Consider the following 17,368-nt stretch of genomic DNA (forward strand, 5'->3'; position numbering starts at 1 on the left):
CAGAGCATGAAATGGGGGGTGGGGCTGTGGGTGGTGAGAGCTCAGCAGGAAAAGGCATCTACCCATCTACCAGGCAAACCTAATGACCCAGACTCAATCCCTGGAATCCATGTAAAGGTGGACATCTAAAACCGACTCCACAATGTTGACCTCTGACCTCCACGGGCACATGGTGGCATATGCACCCACTCTTCTCTGCCCAATAATAAATGTATAAATACTTTCTTAAAGGACCAGGAAGAGCACAGGAAGCGACAGGTAACTCCTATCCTCTGACCGCTCTAGGGGAGTGCTATTAGGGTCTGTTGGCAAGTTTATCCTCATGTGTATCACCCTGTGCTTGTTACGTCACTTTTACTGGAATAAACGAGAGAGTCCTGACAGATCTCCAGTCGCCATGACATCAAGGGGGACTTAGGGGACATAGATTAAGAAATCTATGGGGGCTGGAGGATAAGACCTGTCCCCAGACCCTTAGTCCAACATTCAAAAGTAGGCTGCAGACGCTGCGTGGAAGGCTAATGTCTTCCTTCATTTTGAATGCTTAGCTTCACACTCCAGCAGAGCCTTCTCTGTCTTTCGGCGCCTGGGCTACCCCACCTCACACCGAGGAGTCCCTGCCCTGCCCAGGGGGATACTGCCCTGGTTTCCTTTTAGTCACTATGCTCAACACTTGAACCAAAGCCACTTGGGGATAGGGTATCTGCTTACACTTCCCAGTCATTACCACTGAGGGAATTCAAGGCAGAGACTCAAAGCAGAAACCAGCAAGGAGCCCTATCCATTGGCTCACATAGGGGGTGGAGGAAGCTCCGAGCAAATAAACTATTGAGAGAATGTGTATTTTGACACAGGCACAGCCATGTCAATGACTCCGAGGCCAACTGACCCTTAGAAAATTATAAAAGCCATTACCAGTAGGGGTCAGGATCAAGAGGAACAGCAATCCTCAGAAGCCTTGAGTATCAGTGTTTCAGAAGATTGATCCTTGTGGACAGATGCTAGCAGCTGTGGCTTCCTGTATTCCGGGCTTACAGACTGACACTTCTCATCTGCAGAGCTCTCCTGCTGAGACTAGCTTCCCAGCCTGCAACGCTGTAGCTAAATACACTGAGCTTCCGGGTTACAGTGCAGCATGTCTGTGTGTCTGTGTGTCTGTGTGTCTGTGTGTCCTTTCTTGAGTCCCTATTGTCTCTGCCTACGGGACCTAAGCTGAGCAGGTCTTTGTAGGCCACGCTTAGCTCGCTGGCTTTTCCAGGCCAGGCCTACCTGCCCGGTGAAAGGCTCTGGTAGTAGGCTGGACCCTTCGGCCTCGATTGTTAAACAAATGAGCACTTACAGATGAGCCAAAGGGCAAACCTGAGAATTGCAAGTAGCAGACTGAAACTTTTCTTTCAGGTAGTTCTAAAATTTGTCCAGTTGACAGTTGCTGAGACAGACGCCATCACAGAGAACAAGAAAAGCACAAAGAGCCAGAAGTCCAGCCGTGTTAGCTTTAGCGCACAAGCCTGAGCGTGCCATCCTGTGCCATGCTACTCCCTTACACCCTCCTGAAATGGCAATTACCTAAAGTCAACAGGATGTACTGGACACTTGCTCTGTGTTCCCCTCTGTGGACATGGTCCTGGCTACAGGTAATTAGCATCAGGGGACCACCCACCCTACATTTGCCTTTTGCTTGTGTCTGTCCTTCATAAAACAGACAGAAAAACAGGAACTGTGGCTTCGGCCAACTCCACGCTCAGCACTGCAGTATCAACAGGCTGCCATGGCCAGTGGAAGACATTTTACAGAATGTCAATACCAGAGAGACCACGTCTGCTTTCAGGACACTTGAAAGTCCACAGAGCCATCTTTCCTGATGCACAGGAAACAGAAAGGCTGCTCTCTTCCTTTGTATCCTCCATCCATTCCAGCCAGTACAGCCGTTCCTCTCTCCAACTACAGAGGCTAAGAAGTTCAAGGCCCAGCGCATTTAGCAAGGGCTGTGTTGACACCAAACAGGAATCTGAGGACCCAGGAATGTGTGCTCTGATCTCAGTGTGACTGGGATGGCAGAACCGTGCAGAAGATGCCCGGAATGTAGGCCTACTGTGGGTTTCTGCAACAAGATTTGGTACCAGTGATGGAAAGAATTTATAAGTGTGACTCATGATGAGATCCAGACAGACTGCCACCACTGACCAGCTGAGGTCCGTTGGGTACCCTGGTCTGTGGGACGCATCTACCTTGGAGATAATCCAGAGAACGGTCCAGAGATTGGCAGCTCAGGTATCCTGGGAGGTAAGTCTGAACTGGACCCAGGGGCCTCCTCCTGCCTTTCCAGACCCAGATAGCTAGCTGTATCTTGGCAGCTTCATCCCTATACACAAGCAAAGTCCCCTATAACAGGGGGTCTTCCCATGCTGAGGCCTTACCACTGAATCCTTCATCCTCTGAGGGAGAGGGTCTGTAGCTGATTCTTCCAGGTTCTGATGTAAACATTTGGGAAGCAATCTGCACTGAATGAAAGACCTAAGAGTTGAAAAACACACAGGTTGTTTATAAACTACTATGTGTCTCAGGCCACCCGATCCTTAGGTCTCATGCCCCACAAGTAGCAAAGCCAAGCTTGTTGCAACATCAGGACAGACTCAGGATATCATGAGGATGCTTTAATTTTGAATTCATTCAGTTGTTATGTATGTGTGCATGAGGGGTGAGCACACATGAGACTCTAGATGTGTAAGAAGAAATAAAGTAAAACTAAAGCCCCCTTTCAAGGATGTGAGTCTGCTTTCCACAGGGTAAACTTTGCTTCCACACTGACCTCCAGAGTAAGACAACAGTGAAACTCTGCATCCAGTGAGGCCAACATGACTATAGCTTTTCCTATAGTACAGCAAGAGAAGTTTACCCAGGGCTGGGGAACTCAGCTACCTGGGAGCTTCACTGCAAATGCAGAGCTCAAAGGGGGAATCTGGCTGGAAGTTTGCCCTTGAGTTTCAACCACTTCAGCTCAGCCTTGCATATCTCTACCCCTGCAAGCAGCCAGCTTGCTTACAGTTAAGTATCAAAGGGCAGAGAACACCAAATGGCCATATCCACTTCCGCAGGAAGTACACCCATAGTGTGGGAGAGAAAGAACCACGGGAACTGGGGTCCTTCAGAACTCAGGTAAAAATCCTGAGTGTGGTATCACACACTTACAATTCCAGTGCCAGAGAGGTGGAGCCCTTGGTCTCTCTGGCTGGCCTACCCTAACTGACATCCCCAGGCCATTGTGAGACTCATGTCTCAAAAGAAAACCGTGAACCATGCCAGTGGGGTGACCTCTGAGGTTGCCCTCTGACCTTGACACTCACGGACGTGCTGACATGCACACAGAAAATACAGGACAGCTACTCACAGGAGCACGGAAGGATCGCTGCTCTGCCGGCTCAGATGGTAGGAGAGTGCCACCAGGAGACCGCAGAAGGCTGAGAACAGTGCTGGGATGTGCTGTGTGCTCCATGGTTCCTGCAGAAAGACAGCAGGTGGCTTGAGAACTGTGGTGACTCGCCTCCACCACAGAGTGGCCTTCATACCCAATAAAGAGCATCTCTGCACTTACAGCCTTCAGTTACAAGTCACAAAAGGCAAGCACTGAGCAAGGGTCAGAGTTCTCCACTGGACTGAACATGTGGTGGGTGCTGCCGCCAGATGCTAACCTCCAAGCATAACCGTCACTGTGACCCTTTTGTTCTGGTTTTTGAAACAGGGTTTCCTAAAGCACAGGCTGGCCTTGAACTCACTTTGAGCTGGACTTCTGACCCTCCTACCTCTACTCTCTGATTGGTGAATTTCCAGGCAAGCACTTGGCATATGAGGTTGGAACCCTGGGTTTTGTACACACAAAGTAAGCCCTCTAACAAACCAAACTATGTTCTCACAAGTCACTGACAACTCTACTCAGGGAAGCTGTGAATGCCTGAAAGAACTCAGGAGGCCCTCAACAAGAGGGAACTGGGTAGAACTCTTATAGGAGAGAGTTAGGATAATTAGACCCTCACCTAAGATCAGCCACACCTTCCTATGCCATCCCCCTGCCCCAGTTATACAGAATTACATCCCAGCTGCCCAAGATCTCAGAAGATGCTGTGTGAGAACATAGAACACGGAAGGTTCATTGCAGTCTCTATTGAGAAACCATCACCTGTGCCAGGGTGGGAATCATTTATGGTGTTGCTGTATGGTGCTCCCCATGCTCCTGTAAGTACCCCAAATAATTTCTTTGGTTCACACAAACTAGACTGGGGCAGACTCGCCCCTTCCATCTGTGGTTGGTCCCATCTGCAGCAAACAGACATTTGTCTGCATCTCCACAGGAAGTCAGTGCCAATATTAGGCAAGCCTTGTTAGAATCCTACAACCCTGCCTGCCTCATGGGTCTTGTTTACACTGTGTTTCTAGATCTCACTGAGAGGCTGTGTTTGACCACGATCTCAGAAGAGCCCACTGTTAAATGATATGTGGCCATTTATCCACATATTTGATTAGTGTCTGCTTTATCCTCGGCCAGGCACATCAACAACAGGTATCCTGTCTCACACCTGCCATTCCTAATACCTTGTTCAAGGCCCGGGCAATGTGAGACAGGATGAATAACCAATCATTTACCCCACCATTTAATAATTTTGCTTTTAATAAAAGGGACAACTGGTCAACCTCAAATTTCTTAAACCAAACATCTGCCAGCTGACCTCCTTTTTAATCATCTGTCTAATGAGACAACTGCTCAATCTCACATCTATCTTTAAATTGTTTTTTGAAAAAGGCAGACCAATTCAACACACACACACACACACACACACACACACACACACACACACACACAAAGCAGGGCATAAACATTTCCTTTAAGTACACAGAAGCAAAGATCCTCCATGGGAGAATTCCCCACCGTTTTACTCCTGTGCATATAACCAAGGAAACTCCATGCCATGGAGATGCTGTCTTTCATGTTTATCGCCGCTTAGTTCACCAGAGCAAGGAATTGGAGTCAGTTTAGTTTTCTATTAACAGATAAATGGATAAGAGGATTTTGGAGAAATGTGTAATGTAAAATATATAACAAATATCAGCTCTAAACAGAGTATTAGCAAAGTGACCCAGAACACTGTACCACTTCCAAGCAAAAGGATGAGGTGGGCAGACCAAGCTCTACAGAAAGGAGAAGAAGAGATTCCTGGAGGTCGGGAAGCTGAGGAAGCCATGAGAAAATGTAGGCAGATGAGGTATCCTTTCTCCACTCAGACCGCATGCATGTGGGAACACAGGCATACAGACAAGCACACATGACAGGCTGCTAAAGACACTTGCTTCTGATCTCAAGGTTATGTGTACATAAGGTCACACAAATGTGGCATTTTGCCAGAAATGTTTATATATCAGATTATGTCACTGTTTGCTTTGATTTCCCAGATATTGGACTCACACTGGATGTGTATTATCGGCTCCATGTTGTTGTTAGTCAGCCCTTTAGGCATTATCTGGGAGCCCTCACTCCACGTAGGGCTTTTGTGTTCTCAAGGCCTAACCTGAGACATTGCCCAATTCCCCAGGGAAAGCCCAGCCTCCCAGTTCCTGCAGAGAAGAAAAGGCAGGTCTCTTGGGGCTTGCTCCTGGAGCATTCTTCCCTCCACACATGCTTAACTTGGTGTGTGATATGCATGCACAAGTAGACACACATATGTACACATTAATTTCTCAAGAAAGCAAGAACAAGAAGGCTGCTTGGTCACCGACATGAATCGTCCAATTGTCCCTTCATGTGCAGAGAGCCAACATTACTCCCCAGTTTTGCCAGCTTCAAGCAAGATTATTCTAGAGTCATAAGGGGTCTCCGAGCTGAGCTGGTCTCACCCCTCTGGATGCTTATCATATAAGGATGCAGGAAGAACATAAGGAACCGGCACATGGTAAGAAGGCTACTCTCAGTGCTCCCAGCATCCAGCACCTATGATGTCCCTCTGTGTCCTCAGCACCTATGATGCATGTAAAGTGCACTGCATGGTAAGCATGACTTCATCCCTACTCTTGATTGAAGAAGGATGGTGCTGAGGCTTGGGTGGGGGAGGGGTCTGCAACCACAGAGCATCAAGGGAGCCATAGGCTCCAAAAAGCCATAAGTGTCCTATCAGAGATGCGACTTAAAAAGACCAGAGGGAAGCAGGTGAAGACATTTAGCTGTTTTTTGGAGACAAAGAGGGTGACATTTTCAGAAAAAGAAACCAAGTAGCCTGAGGAGGATTTTGAAGCCACCCACCCAACCCTGGGCTCTGTGCAAGGTGTTTGCCAGTGACCTCAGATGGCACATGCTCTGCTCCTACAAAGAGAAAAGGATGCTGGGGTGGGGTGGGGTGGGGTGGGGGGAGCTTTCTAATATCTCCAGAAGATGGGGGATGTACTAAAATACACTTTTATACTTGACCATTATGAAACAGTCTCGAATTTATTTATACAAACCAGGGTAGTGTCTCACACTTAAATCCTAGCTCACAGAGGTGGAAGCAGGAACGTGAATTTGGGGCCAGCCTAGACTACAGCATAAGACCCTGTCCTTAAAAAAAATGAAGAAGAATTTACATTTATTAAACTCAGAGCCAGAAACACTCACAGGCTCAAAAATTCATGCCAGTTTCAGAGAGAGGCCAGGATTTGATATTTGATTCTTTAAGATCTGTTCGTGTGTGTGTGTGTGTGTGTGTGTGTGTGTGTGTGTGTATACACACTAGGTGTATCCAGTGCTGGCCAAGGCCAGAGGGGACATGGAGATAGAATTACAGGTAGGGGACACCCTGTGTGGGTGCTGGAAATGGAATGAGGGTCCTCTGGATGAGAAGCAGGTGTTCTTAACTGCTAAGCCTTCTCTCCCACTCCCAGGACATAAGTCTTAGCTCATCTATCACTCATGGATAATGAAGCATCCGCCACAGAATTGTTTGCTTCAAAACGAACACCGTAATTGCCTTGTGATGTGTCTCATGGGCCCCTAAATTGGTGAGGGTATGGATTGATGAGAGCCGGTTTTATAACGCTCCCCTAGGTTTTGAAATATTTTTATGAGGCAGGAATAAAACCATCTAATAGCCTGACAGTCCTGGCGCGTTTCACGTGTGCTGGGGGGAAGTCTTAGACGAGAGTGCGCGGGGCTTCAGTTTGCACAAAGCACTCTAAACAGGGGTGGTTTCAGCATTGTCTCCTGAGAAATTCGGGGCAGCTCCCAAGATGGAATTTATGGGCAGGCTGGCTAAGAGCCTGCAAATGAATGGAATACAAACTGGTCCAAGTCTCATTGCTGGGCTTTTCAGATCAGATTTAAATGTGCTCTGAAGAAATAAGATTTTCACATCCCATCAAATGGATGTTTCTGAGATCCACACCTCGTGGATTCTGACATAAGTCCTTTTCTGACTTTTCTGAAGCTCATCTAAAGAGAAGCCAATGCAGTGAGACTTCAGAGACACGGATGGGTCCCAGGTCTCACCAGGCCCTTGAACTGTGTCCTGAGCAGCTCCTGATTCCTGGTGCGGCTGCCAGTGCCTGCCACTGTGTTCAAAGCACATCAGACACTCAAGTAGACAGTAGACAAATCAGTGGGTGTATTAACAAATGTGGCAAGACATCCATCCATCACTGAGCCCTAGGAGGGGACACTTATTTCACAGTGTGTTTCATTTGGTGAAAATACCATATGTTTATGAGTCAAAGTGATATTTCACTCTTGGGGATAGATGTGTAAGAAGATTGAGATGGTTGTACAGTAAGGTGGGTGATGCATCTCAAGTATTCAAGCCTACCTAGATGGCAGGCAAATGCATGAACCCACACATACTCACACATTTACATGCTCACACCCACACACTCAATCATACACATACACTGATGCATATTGTCACATACACATTCACACACTTTAACACAGTCACAAACTTACCCACATACTCACCCACATACTCACCCACTCTCACACTTACACACTCACCCACATACCCAGTCACACACACATGCATACACTCTCACACATACACATTCACACACATACTTTCACAACACTCTTAACACATATTCACACACTCACACACACTCTCATACTTACACACTCACCCACACACTTACATAGCTCTTATACACACACATACACACACATACTCACACACTCACCCACATACACCCTCACACATTTACACTCATACACACTCACACATACACATATACTTACACCCTTACCCACACACTCACACTCTCACTTATGCATACACACACTCATACACTTACACATACTCACACACACTTAACACATACTTACATACGCACCCATACTCACATTCTCACTTATGCATATATACATGCTCATACACTCAAACACTCACTTGTGCATACACAGACTCACACATTCAGACAGGCGGTCCCTTAGGTTTGAAAGTTGTCTAGTCTGCAGGATCTGAGCAGCTTCCGCTCTTGGAGTGTGGGCTGCAGGGGCGGAGAAGGAAGATTTTGTAGATGTAGGAGGGTCTCCAGTTGAGTAACTGATTTAAATGGATGTGTAGTTTGAAAGGTTTGTCCTGCGAGGGCCTGGCCTCTTTAGCGAAGCCTTTTAAAAAGGTTGTGGGAGTCTTAAGAGGAAAGAAACACCGCGGCAGCCAGAGTGAGTGGTTTTAAGGAATCTAGTGCCCCCTCAAAGACTCAGGAAGGAGCCACGTGGCCAGTACCTAATGATGTCCTCAAAGCCAGAACATGTCCCACAGGCCAGGCAGAAAAAAAAATGTAAAAAGGGACTGTCATCCTGTAGCTACAGGAAACTAATTCTACTGACACACAGGAAAGACCTCACGCCTCTGCTGAGACATCAAGAAGAGGACCCAAGCTGTGAAACTATGGTGCAGTGCACATGTGCACCGATTCTGGGGCCACTTGTTACTCAGCAACAGCAAACACGGGTGGCAGCTACTGAGCATGTGTAGCCGATGTGAGCATGCGCAGCTGAGGAGCAGCGTAGTTGATGGTTGTGGTGACGACGGCGGAGAGAATAGGGTAAATACGACCAGGGCGTATGGGAGCTCTGTCAGTGTTTGTCTGCGTTTGATCCCCCAAAGCATGTATAAAAGCCCAGTGTTTCCTTGAATGCCTATAAACCCCAGGTCTGAGGAGGCAGAGACAGGTAGATCCCCGGAGCTTACTGGCTGACTCACCGGCCAATCAGAAAGTGCCAAGCCAGTAATGCCTGTCTGGAAGCAGTGAATACTGCCTAAAGAAACACCCCTGCTCCCTTCTTTGCCTGCCAGGCTATAGAAGGGTGGACTACAAGAAATTAGAATTTCCCCAGGGATCTCCTGCCCAGAGAAGGAGGTGTAATGATCAGAGGAAAAGCTTGCCCCTGAAAACAATTTATAACGTGTCAGACAGCCTTACCGGAGAGGCTTGGAGCGGAGACAAGGTGGGAAGGATCCCACCCTGGCTGGATTGCTTAGTTATGGGTAACTCATGCCAGGACTCCCCACAAAGATGGATTTGGGGATCACTGGATTCCTTTGTTCCTCCTTTAACACACTCACGTTGATGATTTGGCTTATTTAATTGGAATATTGAGGATTGGTGGCTGACCCTGGATCGTTAAGGCCCAGGCTCTGAGTTCCTATGTCTAATAGCACCGATATCCTCATGAGGTAGGTTTCACTCATTCATTGTAAATGGGAGAAAAAAAACTGAATTATGTATGAACCCCTGGGCGATTCGCCACAGCATCCCGGGCTTTGACTTCACTTTTGGTGTAGAGCGTTGCTAGAATCATCCCTTCCTATTAGGGGATGGAATCAAACGCAATGAGCAGACACTAGGGAAATCCTGGAAACTGAAGTTCCATGGATGGGCAGGTGTCTTATATGACTGAATTGTTCTTCAATGATTTTCACTTCACAGGGGAGGGAAGACAGGTGAAGTCAGCAGAGACTCTGGACTCTACTGAGGTGCTGCTGGGAAAACACAAGTGTTCCCTCCCCTGCAAATCATTCTGGAACTATGGGTTTATTACAGATCTACAATTAGACTTTAAATCTACAGCTGGGGAGTGCTAGGGAGCGGGAGCAGGAGGGAGAGAAACCCTCCTGCAAGCCATTGTTAATGACGCTTGGGAAGCATTAAATTATAACAATGTTTCAGCCTCTGGGTCCTCTCACCGGCAATATCGTAACAGATAAAAAGAAAAAAGAAACCAGCCATCTCGATTTACCTAGACAAATAAAAATCCTGGCTAATTAACTGCTAAGCCATTTCTCTGGGGAGCAAATATTCCGGTGGCTTCCGCGTGTCACTGTCAAATATGTAAGTCATAGATGGGGTTCTGTTTTATGTGATTTGCAACCATCTTAGATCAGCCAAAGAGAATGTGAGATAAAAGAGGAATCAGGTTTTCTTTCCCTAATTAATATTCCAGAGGGGAAAATATCAACTCATGGTCCCCCCCATAAGGAGGCCTGATACAAAGCCAACGGAACTGAGGGGACACTTAAGAGAGAGGCACCCCACCCTGGAATCTGCTTTGTGGTTCCTGATGGCCGGGTGTCACAAAGCTTCACACAACAGGTAAAACGGGTATTGTCCACAGAGACAAGACTCTTCTTAGAAAAGGCATCTAAAACACAAAGGCTGAAGATGTCACATGAGCCAAGTTGACCCAGGCGCAGAGCATTCATGACTCTGACTTTAACCCTGAGAGCTCTCCCCTTTCATCCATAAACTCAAATAAGACCCTTCATGCCATTCAGGAAAAAAAGATCCTTGAGAAACAAAGAAACCAGCTCATACATCAAAAGACAAATTGCAACTTCACTTCCTTTGTAAACTTTGCTTACTCTTTGCACCTGGTTATAAATTAAGTCCTTTGGGAAAGGCAGCTTCACAAGACTCCAATCACATTAGCCATGGCTGAGGCCCCTGGGATATCTCTCTCTTAAGAAGCCAGAATTTGTCTTAGGAGTACTACAGTTTTCCTATGTCATTCTCCTTTTAATCTCCACCCCATCCCCCACCCCCATGCATACTGTCTCGTCTCTCTGCTTAATAAACTGGGTAACTTCACATCACTCTGACATGCCCTAAAATTCTTTTCTTTCTCATTGTCGAGGACCAGGCATCAGCTGCACGGTGGTCCCTAAGGTGGGACTTTCCCAGGCTTCTAGCAGCTGTGCTGGGCTGCATCTCTGTCTCCATAGGCAACAACAACAATAACAGATCAAGGTAATAAAGCTCACAGTGAGACCTGCGCAGAGAGACATGGCCCTGGCCAGGCTGCTCACAGGCAGTCACGGCTGGTGAGGACCCACTCATCCTTCACTCTGAGGAAGGAAGGATATCCATGTCAGCCGCATAGAGCAGACACCATGCTGTAAAAAAAGCGTCAGAAGGAAACCACACAACCCAGCTCTAGGGTGGGAAGTGTGAGGCCTGCTCTTGGTTATCTACTTGACTACAGCTGGGATGAACTAAAACCCAAGTGGTTGGATTCACATGAGGGTTTTTTTTTCTTTAATTAAAATCATTCGAAGTGGGAAGAGGGCAACTTTTAATCTGGATCTTTTGAGATGGTAAGATCCACCTCTAATCTAGGCTGCACCTTTCGCAGGCAGCCTGTGTAAAAGACGTGGACGAAGGAAGCTTGCTCTCTGGTTGCTCCCTCTTGCTCTTGCTCTCACTGGCCAGTCAGTTCCTTCACCAGCATGAGAGCCGACTCCTCTAGGACTCCAGGGTATACTGAAGACCAGCCGAAACATCAGCCTCATGGACTGAAAATCAACCGGAGTCTTGGACCTTCCATTTGTAGACAGGCCTTGTTGGAGTAGCTGGACCACAGTCTCAGCCTGTAAGCCATTCCAATACATCCTCTGTGTGTGTGTGTGTGTGTGTGTGTGTGTGTGTGTATGTATATAAGTATATGTGTGTGTGTGTATATGTGTGTGTGTGCACATGAATGAAACACAGAGATTCATCCCAACAGTCTGTCCCTCTAGAAAACCCTGATCAATACAGTCAGTGTTTGTGGAAGGAGGGTGTATTTTCCTCTCCTCCCAGGACCCCCCCCCCCGTGAACACACTAACTACGTTAAGTCAGTTCACAGCATTTAACAGGCACCACATCTTAAAGCAGAGTCCACATGGGACCATTTGAAGTCAGCGCTCACTGATGAGAAGAGAGAAATGCAAATTGCTCATGGGTTTTCTTTTTCTTTAAAAAAAAAAACCCAAAAGGTCTTTAAAATGGCAACTAGGGCCATTAATATTCTGTCACTATTTGTCACTCACTCCGTACTATGCAACAGGAGGCAGCTCTTCCTTAGATGAGACAGACCTCCCTGAGTACCTCTGTCCCTCCGTCAGAAGTCTGACTCAACACTGGAAACCTCAGAGCTGACAAGCGTTGCCCAGCATTGAGCTTGCAGAAGAACTTCCTACCCGGTCCCCGGCTCCTGTTTCTGCTCCTGTAGGCATTGAGTCAAGGCCCTTTCTCCTTCACCCACGTCCCCTGCTCCCAAACAAGCCAATGTTTCTATTCTTGACTTTGTTTCTTTTGGATGTTTACTAACTCTCATTGAGAAGGATCTAGACTGTTTCCTCCTGTGCTCTGTTCTTCCCCCAGAGATACAAAATTACTCAGGGCCTTATAAATACACCAACTGACCCGCAGCCACTGTGTGGGTATGCACCACTGGGCCATGTGTGTGCAACAATTACACAGCCACACTGTGTGCATGCACGACTGGGCCGTGTGTGTGCAACTGTCTCATCTCTCTGCTTCGCTTATGGTTGAAAAGGAATGGATTAAAACAACATGCTGATTGGCACGAGCCGTGGTCCCCTCCACGGTGTGTCTGCACACTTACTTTCACAGCACTGAAGCAGAAGGCATGGAGCAGGGCTGCTGCCAGGACACTCCGGCCCACGCTGTACACAGCCGACGTGATCCCGGAAACGGCTGGAACACAAACACCAGCGCAGCTTACTGCATGAGCCCTTCTCAAAGTCAGCAGAGGTGCAAGCAGGGAGAGGGCCGTGGCGGTCAGTATAAATTGCCTGTCTATGGGGTTCATTCAAAGACACAGGCCTCTGCTAGTGTAGGAAAGATTATAACCAGCCCCCCATGAAATAACAGCATCAAGGATCAGACATGTGCTGAGCCCTGATCTAGTTTTAACTCCTCACCATACCCAGGGGACACTGGGGTCTTGTTTGTTTCGGGGGAAGATTTCAAGGCTCATATATACTCCCACAACAACACATACCCAGGACACTACAGGCATGGGTATGAGCTGATCTATTTCCACAATGAAGCACGTGTACACACACACACACACACACACACACACACACACACACACACACACATCTTCTAAAGAATCCTTTGAAGGGCCTCACTCACTTCAAATCAAAGGAAGCCATCCCCTTCCTGGTATCTTTGCTTATTCCTTTACTGATTGGGCCACTCTAAATCTATAAAAACAGACTCATATCCAAGCTAAAGCGGGTTTGGATCTCAAGACAAAGCAAACCTTCCAGTTGGACCCTATTCTCTGTCACTAGGACCACCAGACTTTGTCCAGACTTTAAACCCTTCCCCGGAGAAGTGGGTGCAAAGACTCACCAGAACCTCCAAAGAGCAACATGTCGATTTGTTCCAGAAGGTACGTACAGAAGGTGTTGATCTGTGGGAAGAGCCCAAGGAGGGAGATCGCAGGGAAGCAACACAAAAACACTGGGAATGAACAGAGGAAAGCAGCAATGAGCTAAGGCCGGGGCAATCATGGCCCCCATCGTGGGTGAGGCAATCATGGCCCCATTGTGGCTACAACACCGCCCTCTTTCAGATTCTCTATCCCATCCAGAGACACTGAGTCAACAGGGCTCCTCTCCCCAACTAAGAAAAAAATAGCAAGTGCATTATTCAGGGCTGGTTGCACAGAAGGCTCAGGACCTAAGGAAAAACTGATGGGTGGAGAGGGAGTGAGGGAAGGAGGGAGGGAGGTGTAAAGCCCACATCTCACAACAGAATCAGACCTGGGGAGATGGGGAGAGGAATTAGAAAACAGGGTCAATTCCAGAAAATTATGCAAACAAGAGTGTAAACTGAATTCTGCAAAGGAAAAATGGGAAGTCACACTTGTGTTAAAGATTCACAAACCTAAAACTAGGGCTTTCTGACCATGGAGACATGGGATGTTATAGAGACAGGACCACAGTGCCCTGATCTAGTTTTAACTCCTCACTAAGACTGATTCATTGTGCACCCAACTTCATTTTATCAAATTAAACCTTTAAAACACCTTTATAGCATATCCCTAGCTCCCACCAACTCCAGCATCATGAATGCCATCAGGTAACATCTGAAACCTGTAAGATTTGCCTCACTTTGCTTCAACTTGGCTGCCTGGGGTCCTCACCAACATATACAGTTAAAACAAAACAAAACCAAAAAACAATGCAGGTGGCTCCCGAGGACCCGATTCTTGCTCCATCTTTTGAGCAGAAAGAAGACGCACACAGCTGTTGATTTAAAACCACAACTTCCCTCAGAAGGAACAAGCCAGATAGGGTCACCATGGCCCATGAACACAGACATGTAGGTTGTCTCAGAGGTTTTGTTGTGAAAGCAGTTCCATGAGATTAGTTACAGAACCTAGACTGACCACACTGTGTGTGCATGTGTGTATGTCTATGTGTGGGTGGGGTGTGCATGTATATGTAGTGTATATGTGTATACATGTGGAGGCCAGGGGTTGACCTTAGGTATAATCCTTGCCTTGTTTGTTGACATTGGGTCTCTCATTAACCTAGGGCCAGCCTAGTTGGTAAGGTCCAAGCCAGCTGTGCTCTCTGGAGTCTCTTGCTGCAGGTCCCACCTCAGTGTGCCCTGCCTCTTCTGAGACTGATGCTGAGACCTGTGGTTTCCCCATCCACAGAGGAATCACAAGGCCAGTCTCATGCATGGGCTCTTGCTGAAGTTAACCAGACAGGCAGTAATCGCAACCCAGCCCCAGAGCCCAGGAAGAGAGTGCCAACTGTAGAGGCCATTTTCCTGACTCCTGAAAATGTGAGCAAAGAAGATTCTCACCAAGGAGGGGAAGACTCACACTCAGCACAAGAGCTCTCAAGGATGTTATTCCCGGCAGGGATTAGAGGTGTGGCCTGTAATCACACCTGTTCAGCCAGCTAAGGCAGGAGGACAATTTGGACTATGGAGTGAGTTTGAGGCCAGCCAATGGAAATCACTGAAAGCATATCTCAAAATAAAAACTTAACAGAAGGTTGGGGGACTTGGGTGAGGTGTGAAGCTCTTGACTAGATATTTGAAGCTAGATAATAGTTAGATATTAAGGGTCCGTCCTCACTTGGCATCTATCTATCTATCATCTATCTATCTACTATCATCTATCTATTATCTATCTATCTATCTATCTATCTATCTATCTATCTATCTATCATCTATCTATCTATCTATATCATGTATCTATCTATCTATCTATCTATATCATCTATCTATCTATATCATCTATCTATCTATCTATATCATCTATCTATCTATCTATCTATATCATCTATCTATCTATATCATCTATCTATCTATCTATCTATATCATCTATCTATCTATATCATCTATCTATATCATCTATCTATCTATCTATCTATATCATCTATCTATCTATCTATCTATCTATCTATATCATCTATCTATCTATCTATCTATATCATCTATCTATCTATCTATCTATATCATCTATCTATCTATCTATCTATCTATCTATCTATCTATCTATCTATCTAACTACCTATCTACCTATCTACCTATCATCTACCGATCATCTACCTATCTATCTACCTATCATCTACCTATCATCTATCTATCATCCTGCTGCTCCTATCTCCACCTCAGTCTGCCCTCACATCATTTACCATCTCTTGCTTGTCTTGCCTTTGAACTGTTCCTCCGTCCTCTTCCCGATGACAACACTATGTTCCTTTCCACCGACTTTGTCCTTAATGGGTAGACAAGTGGCCCCTCTTCCACAGACTGGAGCAGCAGATCTAATCTTCTGAAGCTGTCCTCTCTTCCCCTCCTCATTCAAGGGTGGGAATGACAAGCAGAGTTTATATTTGGGGGCAGGCACACCGCAAGCGGAAGTCCTGTGGGGACATTCCCTACATCCGGGCTGCAGCCCGGGGAAGGTCAGCTCCATGTGGCTCTGCCTGGGTCTCTGTGGTGTGCTTTCTCTTGTCCTTTTACTGTATGTTCTGCATTTTCTCGAATTCCCACTAAAAGATGCTAAAGTCCTACACTTGACTCTTGGCCATGGTTGTCTTAGTTGTTAAGGAGCCTTTTCATGCAATGAGATCAAGACCCTTGTGGAGCCTCTCATAGCCCTAAATCAGTATGAAGGATCTCCCTCAAAGAAGACCATTGGGGCTGGGGATGTGGCCCAGCCAGTAGAGTTCTTGTCCAGCATGCAGGAAGCTTGAGGTTCAATCTCCTGTGCCTCATAAAGCATGATGGTGCATGCCTATAACCTCAGCACTCAGGAGGCTGAGGCAAGATTGTGGTCACAAGTTCAAGGCCAACCTGGTTCACTAGTTAGAATCCTTCCACAAACATACAAATAAACAAACCAGAATGTAACAGGGGGAGGGAGGAAAGGCAAGGGGAAATGATGTAATTATATTAGTTTTTAAAGCCATAGTAAGGGCTGGTAAGATGGCTCAGTAGGTAGATGTCCTTGATGCATAGAACTGATCACCTGAGTTTGACCCCTAGAACTCAACTCGTAGGAGGAGAAAACTAACTCCCAATAGTTAATCTCTGAGAAACATGTGCTATGGCATAGGCAAGTACACACACAAACACACACATATACACACCAAACACCATACATACATACACAAACACACACACATAAATGACACACACCATACACATACACAAACACACACATATACACACCATACACATACATACAAATACAAATACATACATACCACACATTATACACATACACACAAATACACACACATAAACGAAACACTCCATACACATACATACAAGCACACACACACACCAAACACACTATACATACACAAGCACCATACACAAACACACAAGCATACACATACACACAAACACCACACATACCATATACACACATACCATATACATACACACATGTATGTACAATCAACACACATTAAATACACACACATATACACACCACACACATACAACAACAACAACACACACATTAAAATTTAAAAGGCCTAACAACAATGACAATGCAAAGTCTGGGCCGGACAGGATGGCAGAGGAAGAGA

General features: G+C 46.4%; 1 protein-coding gene across 2 annotated transcripts in view; it reads right to left on the reverse strand.

The window, feature by feature from the left end:
- The window catches only part of PCNX2 (pecanex 2), a gene marked incomplete at both ends in the record, with an annotated part of 142,460 nt that overhangs the window by 75,513 nt on the left and 49,579 nt on the right, over positions 1-17,368 (reverse strand). For both annotated transcript variants that reach the window (XM_080936582.1, XM_080936581.1), the window contains 4 exons: positions 2,418-2,514; positions 3,389-3,498; positions 12,897-12,988; positions 13,655-13,765. In XM_080936582.1, the coding sequence (XP_080792708.1) occupies positions 2,418-2,514; positions 3,389-3,498; positions 12,897-12,988; positions 13,655-13,765 (410 nt within the window). The remainder of the gene's footprint in view (positions 1-2,417; positions 2,515-3,388; positions 3,499-12,896; positions 12,989-13,654; positions 13,766-17,368) is intronic.

The sequence above is a fragment of the Micromys minutus genome (genome assembly GCF_963924665.1).
Source record: "Micromys minutus genome assembly, chromosome: 24".
NCBI classification, from domain to species: domain Eukaryota; kingdom Metazoa; phylum Chordata; class Mammalia; order Rodentia; family Muridae; genus Micromys; species Micromys minutus.